This window comes from Coregonus clupeaformis, chromosome 26 (genome assembly GCF_020615455.1).
Source record: "Coregonus clupeaformis isolate EN_2021a chromosome 26, ASM2061545v1, whole genome shotgun sequence".
Classification (NCBI taxonomy): domain Eukaryota; kingdom Metazoa; phylum Chordata; class Actinopteri; order Salmoniformes; family Salmonidae; genus Coregonus; species Coregonus clupeaformis.
In genome coordinates, this window is record NC_059217.1 from 41856991 (window position 1) to 41877202 (window position 20212).

Sequence of the window (20212 nt, forward strand, 5' to 3'; positions counted from 1 at the left end):
CTGCTCGGCCTTGGAAACCCATTTCATGAAGCTCCCAACGAACAGTTCTTGTGCTGACGTTGCTTCCAGAGGCAGTTTGGAACTCGGTAGTGAGTGTTGCAACCGAGGACAGACGATTTTTTACCTGCTACGCGGTCCCGTTCTGTGAGCTTGTGTGGCCTACCACTTGGCGGCTGAGCCGTTGTTGCTCCTAGACGTTTCCACTTCACAATAACAGCACTTATAGTTGACCGGGGCAGCTCTAGCATGGCAGAAATTTGACGAACTGACTTGTTGGAAACGGGGCATCCTATGACGGTGCCACGTTGAAAGTCACTGAGCTTTTCAGTAAGGCCATTCAACTGCCAATGTTCGTCTATGAAAATTGCATGGCTGTGTGCTCGATTTTATACACCTGTCAGCAACGGGTGTGGCTGAAATAACCAAATCCACAAATTAAGAGGTGGCCACATACTTTTGGCCATGTAGTGTAGTTCATTGGGAATGCTCAAAGCTTACATTTTAAGAATAGACAACCGAACTTCTAATAAATTGCTTGTCTGGTATTAATGGAATGAAATAACATCTTAAGGGTATCGATGGTTGATCCTGAATCTGCACATTGGCACCTAGTGTTAGTCTTTTAAGAATAACAATGCAGGGGGCGAAGCACCAAATTTAGTTTGGTGTCCTTAGGGGGCATAAGTACAGGGTAAATTGATTTGAAACTCAGAGGGTGGCACTACACAATATGGCCATAAGATGCCCATCAGAGTATTCCAAACCAAGCCTCCAGTCTCATGATTAGATTCAACAGGGTGGCTAGTTAGCTCCACAAGCTTTCAGAAAGCTTCTCTCTAGTTTCTGATGGCATCAATAGTAACAAATGGGTGGGGTTGAGATGCAGGATGAAAAATGACTTCCTTTTGTGCTGTAAAACTGCTTTTCTACCCCTGGCCAGGTAAACCGGCGGCTCCCAATTAACCTACACCGAGGGGATACTGGAACAATACTGGAGTCTGAAATACCATTATTTTGTTTATGGATGGGAAGAATAGCCTTGGAGAATAATTTTTCTACAACCCTGAGAACATGACAACTAGGAAGGTGAGGTTCCTCTCCCTTCTGCCTCGTCTCATGCTGGGCCCAGGGCCCACAGAGCTGGGGTGGGACTGCAACTCTGTCCCCCGATGTAGGTCAACTGCCCTCTCTATCACATGGATTTGGTTACATAACATATGTAAGACTGTACCATTAAGTTGGGAATGACAAATCTACACTTGCTCATACATACAAGCAACCCCTAAACAAAACGTTCCGTACATTTGGTTAAATGTCTCATAAAACATGTAACAATCAGGCACAAATCCTTTAGTACATTTGTAGTTTGTTAGGCTTCTGTCTTTCACAGAGCACCTCTCGGCAGTGTATTAAGTCCCATTTGTGGCCGGACACTAGTACTCTGGTGATCCATCATGTTACGGAAGCAAAAAATATATGTATTAAAAAAAAGTAAAAGGTTCTTCACATTTGCGCTGGTAGTCATGGTCAGGAGTGCGGCAAATTGGCTGTGTCAGTTTTGGCAGTTTGCATGTGTGGATAAGGGTGTGTGAATGTGCGTCTTGAAACTGAATTTGACAATACACAGACACATCAGTATATGTACACACTGAGAAGAATGGGTGGAAGAAGAGCTCAAGGCCACATCTTCCGAGAGCCAAGGGAATTCCACCAGATCTGCAAAGGACAATACAACATTGTCAGTCTTCTAAACTTGAATTTGAGTGAAATGATCAACTCAAAAGTACTACAATTATTGACAGAGATGAAATATGGATGAAGAGATACGTACCTAGTATTACATATGGCTGACTGGGTTATGGCCATCTCCCCCCATGCCGGGGTGGCCTCCTGAGAGCCGCATGGGGGACTCCCCTGCCACCCCAGACACTTTCTCCTCCTCCCGCCGCTTCAGACATGCTGCTTTAGGGTTCAGGTTGCGTTCTGACGAGGGGATAGGAGGGAATATGAGTTTACATTGCATGCAAGTTATTTATCCAACCTTCCACTGTGCTATAAAAATGTCATCCTTTATTAAAAAGACACATAAAACAGATTTTTCTGGTGTGAAGAATAGCTGGGTGAAATGTTCGGTTTGGTTCTCGATGGTCCACTGAGGAAGGAATATACACAGGGGACAAAGTAATACAGAGGTCAACATGTAAAAAGTGACAATACAAAGAGATATGGCCACAGTAGCCCTGCGTTACCTCGGACTTGCTGCTCCAGGTTGAGAATGACGTTGACGGCTTGATGCAGGATGAGCAGTTTGGTCTGAGGTTTGTCGTTGCTGAGGTGCAGCTGGCACATGCGGCCCAGCTCCTTGAAAGCCTCGTTGATGTCTCGCACTCGCAGCCGCTCACGGGCGTTGTTGGCCACTCGCCGCTCTTTCTCACGCTCTACCTTTACCTCAGGAGGAAGGTCCTCGTCATCCTCATCCTCTGGACTAGAAGGCGGAAGACACGGAGAGGAATGAAGCCACGGGAGGACGGCACTCACAAACCAAGCAACTAGACTTTCAAAGAGTTGGGCCGCATGTGCCAGCTGCACCTCAGCAAAACATGTGAAGCATAGACGCCTAAGCATTTAGCTGTCATTCTAAAAGAATCCTGGGTAGCACCAGGAAGTTATGTAGTTCTGAAAGTAAAGGTATTAAAAGGAAGCTCCAGATACATTGTTAATAGTCATACAATCGATCCGAATAGAAACATCTAATTTACTCAAGACTAGGAAAATAAGTTACCAATTGCAGTGAAACCCATTATAAGAATATTTGGTAAAAAGACAAAACAATAATGACTTATCCCACATGGGTTGGAAATGTTAACTTTTACCATTATGCTCTTCAATGTCGCTTTGTTTCCAACTTCTATGTCTATTACCATCAAACCAAATGAAAATGTAAGTGCTCAGCTTTGCAGAACGGTGGACTTTGATATACAGTATTGGCTCCCCAATTGTGTGCTTTCAGCACACAAAGCACTATGGCCTATGGATGGAGAGACTTACTCATCTCCCGGGTCTGACAGGCCTGAGAGGCCAGAGAGGATCTGGTTGGTCAACGCCTCCTTTCTGAAAACAATGGGACATGAGGGGAGGGCATTACACAACTAGCTACAAATTCAATTAGTGACCAACTCAACTAACACAGCTAACTAGCAGTTGAAATTGTGCATATAGATGGGGGCTAATGTCATGCGTTCCTCCTCGTATTTCTTTCGCTAACAGACTTTAACAACATTTCCACCTATGTGGGATAAAATAGTCTACAGTATGTTCATCAAGAAAATGTAATACAGTTGTGGTCAAAAGTTTTGAGAATGACAAGTATTGGTCTTCACAAAGTTCGCTGCTTTAGTGTTATGAGATATTTTTGTCAGATGTTACTATGGTATACTGAAGTATAATTACAAGCATTCCATAAGTGTCAAAGGCTTTTATTGACAATTACATCAAGTTTATGCAAAGAGTCAATATTTGCAGCGTTGACCCTTCTTTTTCAAGACCTGCAATCCGCCCTGGCATGCTGTCAATTAACTTCTGGGCCACATCCTGACTGATGGCAGCCCATTCTTGCATAATCAATGCTTGGAGTCTGTCAGAATTTGTGGGTTTTTGTTTGTCCACCCGCCTCTTGAGGATTGACCACAAGTTCTCAATGGGATTAAGGTCTGGGGAGTTTCCTGGCCATGGACCCAACATTTCAATGTTTTGTTCCCCGAGCCACTTAGATATCACTTTCGCCTTATGGCAAGGTGCTCCATCATGCTGGAAAAGTTATGTTCTTGGATGGTTGGGAGAAGTTGCTCTCGGAGGATGTGTTGGTACTATTCTTTATTCATGGCTGTGTCCTTAGGCAAAATTGTGAGTGAGCCCACTCCCTTGGCTGAGAAGCAACCCCAAACATGAATGGCCGCATGACACAGGACTGATGGTAGCGCTCACCTTGTCTTCTCCGGACAAGGTGTTTTCCGGATGCCCCAAACAATCGGAAAGGGGATTCATCAGAGAAAATGACTTTACCCCAGTCTTCAGAAGTCCAATCCCTGTACCCTTTTCAGAATATCAGTCTGTCCCTGATGTTTTTCCTGGAGAGAAGTGGCTTCTTTGCTGCCCTTCTTGACACCAGGCCATCCTCCAAAAGTATTTGCCTCACTGTGCGTGCAGATGCACTCACACCTGCCTGCTGCCATTCCTGAGCAAGCTTTGCACTGGTGGTGCCCCGATCCCGCAGCTGAATCAACTTTAGGAGACGGTCCTGGCGCTTGCTGGACTTTCTTGGGCGCCCTGACGCCTTCTTCACAACAATTGAACCTCTCTCCTTGAAGTTCTCCATGATCCGATAAATGGTTAATGTAGGTGCAATCTTACTAGCAGCAATATCCTTGCCTGTGAAGCCCTTTTTGTGCAAAGCAATGATGACGGCACATGTTTCCTTGCAGGTAACCATGGTTAACGGAGGAAGAACAATGATTTCAAGCACCACCCTCCTTTTAAAGCTTCCAGTCTGTTATTCTAACTCAATCAGCATGACAGAGTGATCTCAGCATTGTCCTCGTCAACACTCTCACCTGTGTTAACGAGAGAATCACTGACATGATGGCAGCTGGTCCTTTTGTGGCAGGGCTGAAATGCAGTGGAAATGTTTTTTGGGGATTAAGTTCATTTTCATGGCAAAGAGGGACTTTGCAATTCATTGCAATTAATCTGATCACTCTTCATGACATTCTGGAGTATATGCAAATTGCCATCATCAAAACTGAGGCAGCAGACTTTGTGAAAATCAGTATTTGTGTCATTCTCAAAACTTTTGACCACGACTGTACACAGGCATACATTCTCTATGCCAGTTGCCAGTGTCAATAGTCGGGGTGAGATGGAGACCGTTGGTGATTACCTACCTTGCTCTAATGCGTTTGGTTTCTTTCTTCTCGTCCTCAGACTTGTCAGCGATGGAGGAGTTCTCGTCGTCCTCCTTGTCCTCCCTCTTGATGTCCGAGCCGCTGGACGAGTGTGTGGAGCGTGCCACGCTTCCGGGCAGACCTGTGGAACAGCACAGAAACACACCTTCAGTATGTCCGATTTAGAGAACAATTAAGTAGTCCATTATCTTATCGGTTTGCCATGTTTGATACATTACATCAGGGAACAGGAGTAAAGGTCACAGGTCATGTGGGGGATGAGTAGCGAATCAGAGTGTGTGAGAGAGAAGTGTGTGACTCACTGGTGAAGCCCTCTGGTTGTCCAGTGGACTGAGGGGGTCCGGAGGCGTGGTGACCGTGCAGCAGGGTATTGCTGGGAGGAAGGCCTGTGGGCTCCTCCTGGTGGTTCCCTCCCTGGAGAATGGTAACAAAACATAAACGTCAAACACAACAACAACGCGATGACAAAAGCTTGATTAAATCTGTTCAATAAAATCATCATCATAATCTCGGTAATGTAAGACAACAGGGGGCTTTTGTCTTGGAACCAGAGGTCAGAAGGCGTGCTCACCATGGTAGGGTGTCTGTTGCTGAGGGCCAAGCCAGCGTTGGAGAAGGCCTGAGATAGACCTCCCAGGCCACCGTTGTGTACAGAGGACACAGCGCTCAGCAGGCTGTGCATGTCAGAGTGGGCTCCTCCCCCCAGGCCGGGCGGGCCCTGGACAGCGTGGCTACGCAGCACGTGGATGGCCTCCTCCAGACGGTCCTCCATTTTGTTCTGCTGCAAGGAGACACAGATGTACAGGGCAAATCTCAGTCACTATGTTGATTATAATACGATCACATCAAATAATAGATTTTAGAATTATTTGTAGCGAAGAGGGCATACCAGGGCATGCAATTGCCCTTCGTAGTTGGGTGACAGGGCAGACTGCCCTGAAGGTCTTGGCCATTGAGATGCAGCTCCTGCAGAGAGAAAATAGATGAGATGCCATATTTACACAGAAAATCCTGAAAAATGACAGCTCTGATTTCCAACAGTAGATGGCGCTCCAGAACCATTTTCAGGGCTCCAGAGATCCAGTCAAGCCCTTTACTAATACAAGATACCAGATGCAGCAGATATAATCCAGTATGCACACCTGCAATTCCCTGGGGCGAGCCTACTGGGGTGGAGGATGTGGAGGAGAAGTTGTTACTGTTGTGGTCCGAGGGGTAGATCTAAACCACACAGGATAAAGACAGTGTCTTTAGACAGTGAACAGCAGCACACTGACAGAACAATGCAGTTCAAATCAAAAAGTCTGTAGGATGTTTTTTGAGAGGATTACTCACTGATGCAAGAGCCTTCCCAATCTCATCTCCTGAGCTCCCTGCAGTGGTGCCTCTATTGGCTGTGGAGAAAGGACAGCTTATTAATCTCGCACATTATTACAAGGCAGCGACTACTATATAAAGGTCTCCAATAAGCTAGTGAGACCGCTTTAAAGACATTGTTAAACCGAGGGGCAACACAACATCTTTCACAGGAGAAGGACAAGGTAATTGGTTAACAAAATGAGCGGTTGTCATGTGAGCCTTTATTGTACCCATGATGCCGTCTGCTCCGTGGTTATAGCTCCCAGAGCCAGAGTGGAAGCCGGGCGGGAGGCTGCCGTTCACCTCGCTGCCGTGGAGAGGGTAGTTCTGTGGGGACAGAGGCAGGGGTTGACGCTTCTGAAGGGAAGACAGAACAGCTTCGGTTAGAGCAACTTGCATGGAAGTTGGATTCGTCATAGAGGAGAAATAGCATTAAACAGAACACAGAATTTAATACAACAGTTAATTGAATGTAAATTATATGAAAAATTACATATTGTGGGGCTGTCCTCACCATCCTGTCCTGTGGGTTGATGGCAGAGAAGGAGCCGGGCTGGCCGATGTGGGGAGAGTTCCCCAGCATGGCAGAGTAGCCAGACTGACCCAAAGGTCCTGAGGAGGCCCAGGGGTCAGAGGAGGGGTGGAGGCCCTCTGTCAACAACAACAGTGTTAGGCAATGGACTTACTCAATCAAACATGACTAACTCCAGTGCATTTGAACTCAAAACACATTTTCATTTACCTTAAATCATTAACTTAACAAAGAGGTTAAACAGTGTCATCACTCCAGTGACAGTTTATGAACGTGCTTAAGTGGTTACCGTAATTACCTTGCATGTAGAAAGAGCCTGGGTAGACAGAGCCAGGTTTGGTGCCAGGATATCCTCCGTTGTCACGGGCATACTCATCCCCGGAGGAAGAGGCGTACACCTAATGGGTCAAACACAGTTGACATTAGGCGTAATTTCAACAACACACACCACACACTTGTGCCATGATATATACCTACATTTAGCCTCCCCTAAAATAAAGGTGTCTGCGCCTTACATCTAAAATCGCCAGGTATCACTATTGCCAAGATAACAACAAATGCACAACTGCCAATACTCAATGGTGTTAACCTGTAGCTAACAGTTGTTGCACTAAGCAGCCAGGAGGTGGCGAGGGTGAGGCTGGCATGCCCCCCCTGCCTGTGCTGTGTGCGAGAGCAGCACAGTGGCCATGCCATGCTGGGCACAGCGACGGTTCCAATCCCACAGCACAGCCAGCACTTCCTCTCTCCCAGGAGCCCAGTGACATAGCAGGGTTAGTGCCTGTAGCTCCTCCCTTGAGCTAGCCTTTCACCGGCAGCTCACACACTGAGATACACACAAACAAGCATGCACCCACACTGTCCAGCCCATGACCTCAAATAAGCAAGGGACTCACATTTAATAGTTTCTCCGATTTCTATAGTACCAAGACCGTGGGTTTGAACTGAAGAGGCATAGATAATATGCATGTATTGAATTTGTATTTATTTAATTAGGGGTGATATGGGTCCATGACCCAACCATGGGTTTGAATACTCTAAAAGCAATTTTGTTAAATGGCCTTTCAATGGTCCATTCAAGTTATTCCGAACCACAATGAATAGTACATTGAAAATGGCAAGCCATTCCAAGCCTTTTTTCCGCATGTGTCGGAAACGTTGAATCACTCCCCTAAAATTCATACAGACACAAAGATCCCCGCTTCCTGACACTATAACCCATCACTCACGCTTTCTGGCACGTACGAGGAGAAAGAGGGACGAGAGAGAGAAGAGAGAGGGAGAGGCTATGCTGCAAAGAATGCTAAACCAGAAAACAGATTTTTTTCTGTAATTTGATTTAACAGGGAGAAGTGGAAAGGGAATGGAGAGATGCACTTCTAATTACAGAGCCATCTGCCTGTTCCTGGACCCGGTCCAACTCCACAGGCAGCTGGGCTGAGGAGAGCAGAGGCAAGGAGAGGGAGAGGGCTGAGAGAGGTGGGGGCTGGGAGCCAGTCAGCGAGAGAGAGAAAGAGAGAGAGGGATGCATGGGGAGAGAGAGGGGTTGCAATGAGGAGGGGGCGGGGCAAAGAGGGGGGGGGGAATTAAGGCACTGATGATTTATGAAATAGGCAAAGAGATAAGGCTGGGGTGGGGGACAGAATAAGGTAACCTAAATGACTTAAACAAAGCATGATATGGCCAGGGGAGTCAGTGTGTGGGAATAGGGGCTTTACTACCATCACAGTTAATTTGAGAGAACAGGCCGGAGATGGCTTCATATAACAATAGGCTTTAGGTTTGTCTTTCAGGGGAAACAATGTTGAGCGAATCCTCTGCTCTAGATAGATGTGTGGGGGAATGAAACAATGATAATTGTGCTCTTAAGAAGAAAGAATGAGGATTTCTGTGGAAAATCCTCACTAATGGGGGTTTAATGTAATTCAGGTTATGACTGTGTGTGAGCATTTGCAAAACATGTGATGTAATATGAAAATAGAACGGGCCTAGTAGAAAACAGATTCATATCAACTTGTAGAGGATATTTTCTCTTTATTAATAATATAACCACTGTAGGTCTAGAACAGGGTTTCCCAAACTCTGTCCTCAGGACCCCATGGGGTGCAAGTTTTGGTTTTTGCCCTAGCACTAACACAGCTGATTCAAATAAACAACTAAACCAAAACGTACACTCTTTGCGGTCCCAAGGACCAAGTTTGGGAAACGCTGGTCTATAGAATACATAAATATACACACACACACACACACACAGTATAGCGTTTCCCAAACTTGGTCCTTGGGACCGCAAAGAGTGTACGTTTTGGTTTAGTCAAATAAACCTACCATTAAAATTATAGACTGATCATGTCTTTGTCAGTGGGCAAACGTACAAAATCAGCAGGGGATCACGTTTGCCCACTGACAAAGACGTGATCAGTCTATAATTTTAATGGTAGGTTTATTTGAACAGTGAGAGACAGAATGACAACAAAAAAATCCAGAAAAACACATGTAAATTTTTTTATAATATAATATAATAATATAATATGCCATTTAGCAGACGCTTTTATCCAAAGCGACTTACAGTCATGCGTGCATACATTTCTTTGTGTATGGGTGGTCCCGGGGATCGAACCCACTACCTTGGCGTTACAAGCGCCGTGCTCTACCAGCTGAGCTACAGAGGACCACATGAATTGATTTGCATTTTAATGAGGGAAATAAGTATTTGACCCCTCTGCAAAACATGACTTAGTACTTGGTGGCAAAACCCTTGTTGGCAATCACAGAGGTCAGACGTTTCTTGTAGTTGGCCACCAGGTTTGCACACATCTCAGGAGGGATTTTGTCCCACTCCTCTTTGCAGATCTTCTCCAAGTCATTAATGTTTCGAGGCTGACGTTTGGCAACTCGAACCTTCAGCTCCCTCCACAGATTTTCTATGGGATTAAGGTCTGGAGACTGGCTAGGCCACTCCAGGACCTTAATGTGCTGCTTCTTGAGCCACTCCTTTGATGCCTTGGCCGTGTGTTTTGGGTCATTGTCATGCTGAAATACCCATCCACGACCCATTTTCAATGCCCTGGCTGAGGGACGGAGGTTCTCACCCAAGATTTGACAGTACATGGCCCCGTCCATCGTCCCTTTGATGCGGTGAAGTTGTCCTGTCCCCTTAGCAGAAAAACACCCCCAAAGCATAATGTTTCCACCACCATGTTTGACGGTGGGGATGGTGTTCTCGGGGTCATAGGCAGCATTCCTCCTCCTCCAAACACGGCGAGCTGAGTTGATGCCAAAGAGCTCAATTTTGGTCTCATCTGACCACAACACTTTCACCCAGTTCTCCTCTGAATCATTCAGATGTTCATTGGCAAACTTCAGACGGGCCTGTATACAGTGAGGGAAAAAAGTATTTGATCCCCTGCTGATTTTGTACGTTTGCCCACTGACAAAGAAATGATCAGTCTATAATTTTAATGGCAGGTTTATTTGAACAGTGAGAGACAGAATAACAACAAAAAAATCCAGAAAAACGCATTTCAAAAATGTTATAAATTGATTCGCATTTTAATGAGGGAAATAAGTATTTGAACCCCTCTCAATCAGAAAGATTTCTGGCTCCCAGGTGTCTTTTATACAGGTAATGAGCTGAGATTAGGAGCACACTCTTAAAGGGAGTGCTCCTAATCTCAGCTTGTTACCTGTATAAAAGACACCTGTCCACAGAAGCAATCAATCAATCAGATTCCAAACTCTCCACCATGGCCAAGACCAAAGAGCTCTCCAAGGATGTCAGGGACAAGATTGTAGACCTACACAAGGCTGGAATGGGCTACAAGACCATCGCCAAGCAGCTTGGTGAGAAGGTGACAACAGTTGGTGCGATTATTCGCAAATGGAAGAAACACAAAATAACTGTCAATATCCCTCGGCCTGGGGCTCCATGCAAGATCTCACCTCGTGGACTGGCAATGATCATGAGAACGGTGAGGAATCAGCCCAGAACTACACGGGAGGATCTTGTCAATGATCTCAAGGCAGCTGGGACCATAGTCACCAAGAAAACAATTGGTAACACACTACGCCGTGAAGGACTGAAATCCTGCAGCGCCCGCAAGGTCCCCCTGCTCAAGAAAGCACATATACAGGGCCGTCTGAAGTTTGCCAATGAACATCTGAATGATTCAGAGGAGAACTGGCTGAAAATGTTGTGGTCAGGTGAGACCAAAATTGAGCTATTTGGCATCAACTCAACTCGCCGTGTTTGGAGGAGGAGGAATGGTGCCTATGACCCCAAGAACACCATCCCCACCATCAAACATGGAGGTGGAAACATTATGCTTTGGGGGTGTTTTTCTGCTAAGGGGACAGGACAACTTCACCGCATCAAAGGGACGATGGACGGGGCCATGTACCGTCAAATATTGGGTGAGAACCTCCTTCCCTCAGCCAGGGCATTGAAAATGGGTTGTGGATGGGTATTCCAGCATGACAATGACCCAAAACACACGACCAAGGCACAAAGGAGTGGCTCAAGAAGAAGCACATTAAGGTCCTGGGTGGCCTAGCCAGTCTCCAGATCTTAATCCCAAGAAAATCTGTGGAGGGAGCTGAAGGTCGAGGCCAAACGTCGCCTCGAAACCTTAATGACTTGGAGAAGATCTGCAAAGAGGAGTGGAACAAAATCCCTCCTGAGGTGTGCAAACCTGGTGGCCAACTACAAGAAACATCTGACCTCTGTGATTGCCAACAAGGGTTTTGCCACCAAGTACTAAATCATGTTTTGCAGAGGGGTCAAATACGTATTTCCCTCATTAAAATGCAAATCAATTAATAACATTTTTGACATGCCGTTTTCTGGATTTTGTTGTTGTTATTCTGTCTCTCACTGTTCAAATAAACCTACCATTAAAATTATAGACTGATCATGTCTTTGTCAGTGGGCAAACGTACAAAATCAGCAGGGGATCAAATACCTTTTTCCCCTCACTGTATATATAATATACAGTTGAAGTCAGAAGTTTACATACACTTAGGTTGGAGTCATTAAAAGTAGTTTTTCAACCACTCCACAAATTTCTTGTTAACAAACTATACTTTTGGCAAGTCGGTTAGGACATCTACTTTGTGCATGACACAAGTAATTTCCCAACAATTGTTTACAGACAGATTATTTCACTTATAATTCACTGTATCACAATTCCAGTGTGTCAGAAGTTTACATACACTAAGTTGACTGTGCCTTTAAACAGCTTGGAAAATTCCAGAAAATGATGACATGGCTTTAGAAGCTTCTGATAGGCTAATTGACATCATTTGAGTCAATTGGAGGTGTACCTGTTTCAAACTCAGGGCCTCTTTACTCGACATCATGGGAAAATCAAAAGAAATCAGCCAAGACCTCAGAAAAATAAATTGTAGACCTCCACAAGTCTGGTTGATCCTTGGGAGCAATTTCCAAACGCCTGAAGGTACCACGTTCATCTGTACAAACAATAGTACACAAGTATAAACACCATGGGACCACGCAGCCGCCATACCGCTCAGGAAGGAGACGCGTTCTGTCTCCTAGAGATGAACGTACTTTGGTGCGAAAAGTGCAAATCAATCCCAGAACAACAGCAAAGTAACTTGTGAAGATACTGGAGGAAACGGGTACAAAAGTATCTATATCCACAGTAAAACAAGTCCTATATCGACCTAACCTGAAAGGCTGCTCAGCAAGGAAGAAGCCACTGCTCCAAAACAGTCATAAAAAAGCCAGACTATGGTTTGCAACTGCACATGGGGACAAAGATCATACTTTTTGGAGAAATGTCCTCTGGTCTGATGAAACAAAAATAGAACTGTTTGGCCATAATGACCATCGTTATGTTTGGAGGAAAAAGGGCACCATCCCTACGGTGAAACATGGTGGTAGCAGCATCATGCTGTGGGGATGTTTTTCAGCGTCAGGGACTGGGAGACCAGTCAGGATCTAGGGAAAGATGAACGGAGCAAAGTACTGAGAGATCCTTGATGAAAACCTGCTTCAGAGCGCTCAGGACCTCAGACTGAGGTGAAGGCTCACTTTCCAACAAGACAACGACCCTAAGCACACAGCCAAGACAACCCGTGTAGCTCAGTTGGTAGAGCATGACGCTTGCAACGGCAGGGTTGTGGGTTCGATTCCCACGGGAGGCCAGTATGAAAAAAAAAAAAAAATGCACTCACTAACTGTAAGTCGCTCTGGATAAGAGCGTCTGCTAAATTACTAAAATGTCAAATGTAAACAACGCAGGAGTGCCTTTGGGACAAGTATCAATGTCCTTGAGTGGCCCAGCCAGAGCCCGTACTTGAACCCGATCGAACATCTCTGGAGAGACCTGATAATAGCTGCGCAGCGACCATCCCCATCCAACCTGACAGAGCTTGAGAGGATCTGCAGAGAAGAATGAGAGAAACTCCCCATATACAGGTGTGCCAAGCTTGTAGCGTCATACGCAAGACGACTCAAGGCTGTAATCGCTGCCAAAGGTGCTTCAACAAAGTACTGAGTAAAGGGTCTGAATACTTATGCAAATGTGATATTTCATGGGGTTTTTAAAAATATAAATGAGCACACACAAAAAAAAACAGTTTTTTGGTTTAACATTATGGGGTATTGTGTGTAGATTGATGAGGAAAAATACCAATTTAATCCATTTTAGAATAAGGCTGTAACGTAACAAAATGTGGAAAAAGTCCAGGGGTCGGAATACTTTCCGAATGCACTGTATGTATGTATGTATGTATGTATGTATGTATGTATGTATGTATGTATGTATGTAGTTTTTAAAAAAGTATGTGGACAACCCTTCAAATTAGTGGATTTGGCTATTTCAGCCACACCCGTTGCTGACAGGTGTATAAAATCGAGCACACATCCATGTAATCTCCACAGACAAACATTGGCAGTAGAATGGCCTTACTGAAGAGCTCAGTGAATTTCAACATGGCACCGTCATAGGATGCCACCTTTCCAAGAAGTCAGTTCGTCAAATTTCTGCCCTGCTAGAGCTGCCCCGGTCAACTGTAAGTGCTGTTATTGTGAAGTGGAAACGTCTAGGAGCAACAACGGCTCAGCCGCAAAGTGGTAGGCCACACAAGCTCACAGAACCGCTGAGTGCTGAAGCACGTAAAAATCGTCTGTCCTCAGTCGCAACACTCACTACCGAGTTCCAAACTAGGGTTAGGGCCAGGCCCTGATGTACAGGTAGTAGAGGATTAGTAGAGGGGTCTTGCGGTTGGGTTGGACGAGTGGGTGGGTTGGAGAGCTAGGACTAGGTTACCACATAGAGCTGAGGGTGCAAAGGGAGAGGGGGAGCAGGGAGAGGAGAGGGGGCAGGGCGAGGGACACAGGATCATCAGCAGTCATTAATCTGGGCTCAGACACGGGCTAAGAGACCTCGCGAGCAGCACGCCTCACAACTGGGTCACTCATGGGGGAGGCCACCCAGACCATCATGTGGCGAAGCATAGGCGGACGGGTGGACGGGGAGAGGAGGGGGGCAGCTGGGGGTTTTACATTAATTTACGCTAAAACCACATGGCCATCGCTCAAACTGTGGGAGCGGCTGAGATAAGGGCCTCAAACCCAGACGGTGTTTAACATTGCCTATGTGGTGCAGTCATGAACACTGGCCACAGAGGTTTCACTATGACCGTCTTCGCTGCGGTGTCATATGAGAGCGCAGGTGCCCATGGTTTGGGTTACAGAAAATGTTTGTGTAATGGCAATATTTCATTTTAATGATCCCTGGCAGGGGGCCTTCTAGTCTTCCACTAATAGCTAATAAGGCAGCAGGCACCCCGAACACACCAGAAATATCTGGACCATCTTACAGGGCATGGTAACCAAATACCACACGGCATGCAATCTCAAGCATTAGTTCAACAAAAACAACTCTACAGTGTTATTTACTACTGCTGGTTATTTGGAGGCTTGCTCAGCATCTGTAGCATTTGTCAGTAGAGTACAACGTTGTAGACGAGTTATTTATGTGGTACTTTCTCAGTAGTCTGAGCCAAGTGTTGTAGAGACTAAATGTTTGTTTGGAAGCTCTCTCACTAGCCTGGGCTGCCAGTTGTTTGTCTGAGTGAGCAGAGGCCCTTTGGCTCTCTCTCTCTCTGTGTCTCTCTCTCTGTGTCTGTCTCTCTCTGCGTCTGTCTGTCTCTCTCTGTGTCTGTCTGTCTGTCTGTCTCTCTCTGTGTCTGTCTGTCTGTCTGTCTCTCTCTGTGTCTGTCTGTCTGTCTGTCTGTCTCTCTCTGTGTCTGTCTGTCTGTCTGTCTGTCTCTCTCTGTGTCTGTCTGTCTGTCTGTCTCTCTCTGTGTCTGTCTGTCTGTCTGTCTGTCTGTCTGTCTGTCTGTCTGTCTGTCTGTCTGTCTGTCTGTCTGTCTGTCTGTCTCTCTCTGTGTCTGTCTGTCTGTCTGTCTGTCTGTCTGTCTGTCTGTCTGTCTAGAGCAGAGTGGTGAGTGTTAGTATGGGGAGACTGTCTGGCTGTCTGAAGGGGAGCAGAATGAACACTCACCGAGGAAGGCAGGCCAGGGGGTTTCCGGATCTTCTTCGGTTGGGTGTCTACAGGGAGACAGAGAAGGTAAATCTGATAGCACGCTTCATAAAGGTTGACTGTTAGGGATCTATTTTCAGCTGGTGTTAAGACAGCGCAATTGTCAAACGCACGCTCGTTGGCAATTTCGACCGGTTAAAGCCGGCGCTCTACTATTTTCCAGCCCTTGCGCCAGGATTGGTAATTTACCTGTCTTACATGAGCTCGCTTGCGCCGAGGTGGGAGGGGTGGCAATATCTGAGGCGCATCCTTAAAAACATGCGCCAAAGTGCCAATTTCAGACAGCGCTGGTGGGTGGGGATATTTAAGACCAACCAAGACCTGGCCTTAGCAGTAACGCGGTTGTTATGGCATGGATTTTGACAGCGGAAGCAGCCTGTCCAGCCGTGCCACACTGTGCCCATATGCACATGGTACAACAAAAATATGCTTTTTGTTCCCGTAAACCTCGTATTTAGAAACATAAAAAACTACTGTATTTTCCCACTTTGTTTCATTTGATTAAGGCAGGTTTTTTTGTCCTTCCCAACGCATTCGCCAATAGTCATGACTATCGATAAAGGGTTTGGCTCGTTACACCACTTTGAAATAAATCTTAATCACCAAAGCTTTATTAAAAGATCATGTTTGGGAGCAGCAAAACAGTGAGGAAATCCCCTTTTATCTATGTATTGTATGTTATTTTAGACAGCTCCTGTTATTATTTTGGATGTGCGTAAAACAAACTCCATGTAGGCTACATGTCCATATGCCCATCATGGAACGAGAGAGGAGATGACGCCGGTGACCCTCGTATTTAGAAACATTCAAGTTATTTTCCTGTAACAATTGCTTGTTTTCCATTCCATTTGAAAACAAAACAAGTCCTCACTAGGAAACCCTTACCCTACTGTAACTAAAGCAGGTTCAACAGCAATGAGTTGGTGTCTTCTCCTGGCCATGCATTAGCCAAGTAGCCTATCCATAAAAGGTTACTAAAATGGTCTACTCCTGAGGCTTTTGCTTTTGTATTATTCACATAGGCCTACCTGCAGTGCATACTCCATTCGGGTTGTATCCATCCCCATTTCCAAAGAGCGCCTCCTGTCCAGTTACCAAAGACGCACATTTCCAAACATATTCAAATTATTCAGTCCTATAACGCCATATCAACGGTAGGCCTAGGCTATATCTTGCTTATTGAGAACGTGCCTCACACATACAATAGAATTTGCGGGAGCCTAGTATATATATTTTTAAAGAATGAAGAGCGATGCATAAAGGCCTATACTCGTTGAAGCCAATTACAACAATATTCTGTCAACACTCCAAACACATTGAGCAAACATTGAATGTATTTTAATTTTTTTAACTGTTGTTATTACTAGTTTCTGTAGCCTATGCTATTTAATCAACTGTAGTATCAATCCACAATGGACTAAGATGAGAATATTCCGTGCCTCCAGCCGAATTGGAGTTGATGACAACGCAAAGACCATCAATAACCTACAGAACTTGAGACAACAGCATGCAGTATTAAGCCATGAAAAGCGTTGATTGGCCAGTGAGTGGCCAAGCCCTTGTCACACCTACAATTAATTTATTCATCAAAACCCATTCCTTTCGCGGCACCATCAGTTATTGCGCTCATAATTCCTGCTGTGAAAATAGCACAAATATTTCTGACACCCCCCAGACCTATAGCGCTACCGCTAAGATCTACCATTGTGTTAGGTTTGTTAAAATAGAGCCCTTAGTGTCTAGTTTGAAAATACAATATTATTTGACCATATTGACGGTAGTATTGTGTATCGTTAGCGTTTTAACCCAGTTAAAAAGGTTAAAGCTACACATATTTGGCTGAGACAACTTCTTGTTCTATAATCTGACATAAAAGGCAAGAGCCTGAAAAACATTTCTACAAAGAACTAAAGCTTTTTCCGAATCCATCTCTCTTACCTAGCTGGCCATCGGGAGGCCTCCTCCTGGGATTGTTGGGGTACGATCCGGGGTAGAACTGAGAGGCAGACTTTAGCCCAGAGGGGGACATGGCATCTGGACTGGGCATGGCGATGTCACTGGGTAGGAAGCCAGGCTGGCAGAACAACACAAAGAGCAAGGGGTTAACAAACAACACATGCAGGAATGCATACAAAAACACACATGAATGCACAGTTCTGGGAAATCCACAACGCTCTAATTCAATGTGTTTCAGATGAAAGGAGAAGTGAGAAAACAGGGTCTTCTTTATACTGAAACCGGACTATGAATTTAGCTCAAATCAAGTTAGAATTGGTGACGTGGGCAACCTAAACTATTACCATAACAGGGTCTATGCAAAGGGGTCAGCGGCACTCTTACCTGGCCTCCAAACGAAGAGTATGGTACCCTCTCATTTTTACCTGCAAGACGAAATTGACAATTAGCGGGTTCCTTATGGAATGGAAGTTACACGTTGGGTATTTGGAGTATTTTTTCAAAATGACAAAAAGGTCCAAATTACTAGTAGCCGTTTAAAATACAAAAGTCGTGATAAAAGTGGCCTCCCCCTTTCAGAGCACTCGGCTGCAGTGAAGCTGCTAGCCAGACAAACCCCAAGGGAGCGTTTCTGCTTCAGTGCTCTTAACATCCCCAGCACCCACTAAATACACATCACACACACACACACACACACACACACACACACACACACACACACACACACACACACACACACACACACACACACACACACACACACACACACACACACACACACACACACACACACACACACACACACACACACACCACACACAGTTCCTGGCACTTTGTCACTCAGATAACAATTTTATGGTCATAACAAAATACGTGCACACCAACAGTAACCTCTGCTACTTATTTACAACCTATCCCCATTACAACAGTGGTTACCAACCAGGGGTACTAGGACCCCTGGGGGTACTTGGCCTATCCACAGGGGGTACTTGAAAAGACTCATGAGACCATAGGCCTGGTAAAATGCACGAGGGGGGTACTTCAGGGGTATCAGGGCAGAACAAAATTCAGTTGGTGGTACAGTAAGTGAAAAAGGTTGGGAACCACTGCATTACAACAGTGATAGACACAAAGTGACAAGCCAGCAGACTGAGCGTAGCCTACCTCCGATTCCTGAGCTGAGGAAGGGGGATGACAGGCCCTCATGCTCATTGTAGTGAGAGCCATCTCCGTAGCCCTGTGGGAAAACACACAGAGGAAGAATACATGATGAGGACTAGAGTCCAAGTCGGCAGAGTTCACTGAAGTCCTTCCATGCCATGGCCAGTGCACTGGTTCATCCCAGTCTGTAAACTATCATGTGAGCTCAGGAAATGTGCAGAATCCAGTCTCTAGCAATTTCTTAATCATCAAGTTGTGGTTAATCAATAATCACAGTTTGCTGCAACCAATCTTCACCCCCTATACCCCCGTTCCTTATATTTACACCGAAATGAGCCAAGACAGTTACCGTGGCTGTGAAGCCGCAATTACCGTTGGGCTTCCACTGATGTAAAGCCTAGTGCAGAGCCTGCCAACGCCTGACTCTGAGCCAAGCCATTAGGTACAAAGTAAAAACTACCAGTCTGAATCAAAAGTTTGCCAACGCACTGAGCTGTTGTCGAGAGTGTGTGTGTGTGTGTGTGTGTGTGTGTTTGTTTGTTTGTTTGTGAGTGAGAGAGACAGAGGTTGAGAGCTTGTGAGGAGTCCCTGGTAATGCTTACCCGTCCATGGTTGAAGGAGGGGCTGTTCTGTTCTCCAGGGCCCCAGGATCCAGAGCCACTGCGCTCGTCCAGAGCTGGAAGAGAGAAATGGCGAGGTTACTCACTGACTGCTATAGACAGACAGCTATAAAAACACACATTAGGTTGGGTGGACCACGGAAAAGACTACTTCCATCATAAACTACTAGATCCGGACGAATTATACTAAGACCAGCAAGATACAATGACTGTGGGCATTTTCCTCCTTCCTAGTCCTAGCGCAAGTGTTCATTTGGTGTCAGCGGTGGGATCGAGTGGTCGCAGGGCAATACCATCGACCAACAGTGAAGTTAGGGGTAGGGTCCTTTAGCTCAAACCTATCTGTAGGCATGTAGCCATAATACAAGCTAGCCTAATGCTAGCATCCCATCACTCAGGTGATCTTGTCAGCACTGCAAGGCCCCTGAGCCAATGTATGTCATTCACAGGTCTTAATTGGTTTAATGGCAAAGCCACTGGGACAACAGGTCATCTTTAAGAGAATCTGTCATTGTTGCATTAAAGGCCCTGTGTAGCTCAGTTGGTAGAGCATGGCCCTTGCAATGCCAGGGTTGTGGGTTCGATTCCCACGGGGGGCCAGTATGAAAATGTATGCACTCACTAACTGTAAGTCGCTCTGGATAAGAGCGTCTGCTAAAATGTAAAAATGTAAAGGGATAGTTCACCCAAATTACAAAATTACATTGGTTTCTTTACCCTGTAAACAGTCTATAGACAAGGTATGACAGCAATCCATGCTTTGGTTTAGTTTCCCTGGCACTGTTTCCACATGCTAACGTTTTAGCATTTGTGGCACAAATCCCATTTCAGGTCAGGGGACCGATATTAGCATTCTTTGCGCATCAGGTCCAAATCATCCGAAAGTATTCAAAAATGATTGTGAAGTTCAAAGTCACTTCGAGGTTTTGAACATGATGCACGAAAAATGCTAATATTGGTCCCATGACTTGAATGGGATTTGTGCCACAAATGCTAAAATGTTAGCATGTGGAAACAGTGCCAGGGAAACTAAACCAAAGCATGGATTGCTGT

At 45.5% G+C, this 20212-nt stretch overlaps 1 protein-coding gene across 5 annotated transcripts in view; it reads right to left on the reverse strand.

The window, feature by feature from the left end:
• Positions 1–263: 263 nt before the first annotated feature.
• LOC121540362 (transcription factor E2-alpha) overlaps positions 264–20212 on the reverse strand; it is a 35583-nt gene continuing 15634 nt past the window's right edge. For 2 of the 5 annotated variants that reach the window (XM_041849180.2, XM_041849184.2), the window contains 18 exons: positions 19142–19215; positions 18543–18615; positions 17763–17803; positions 17361–17496; positions 15384–15430; positions 7151–7250; positions 6814–6971; positions 6551–6677; positions 6297–6355; positions 6104–6182; positions 5851–5927; positions 5533–5742; positions 5264–5375; positions 4941–5082; positions 3049–3111; positions 2250–2485; positions 1832–1983; positions 264–1716 (listed from right to left, as the gene is read on the reverse strand). In XM_041849180.2, the coding sequence (XP_041705114.1) occupies positions 1838–1983; positions 2250–2485; positions 3049–3111; positions 4941–5082; positions 5264–5375; positions 5533–5742; positions 5851–5927; positions 6104–6182; positions 6297–6355; positions 6551–6677; positions 6814–6971; positions 7151–7250; positions 15384–15430; positions 17361–17496; positions 17763–17803; positions 18543–18615; positions 19142–19215 (1880 nt within the window). In that variant the 3' untranslated portion in view covers positions 264–1716; positions 1832–1837. The remainder of the gene's footprint in view (positions 1717–1831; positions 1984–2249; positions 2486–3048; positions 3112–4940; positions 5083–5263; positions 5376–5532; positions 5743–5850; positions 5928–6103; positions 6183–6296; positions 6356–6550; positions 6678–6813; positions 6972–7150; positions 7251–15383; positions 15431–17360; positions 17497–17762; positions 17804–18542; positions 18616–19141; positions 19216–20212) is intronic. The other 3 variants (XM_041849181.2, XM_041849182.2, XM_041849183.2) reach the window with 3 other exon arrangements.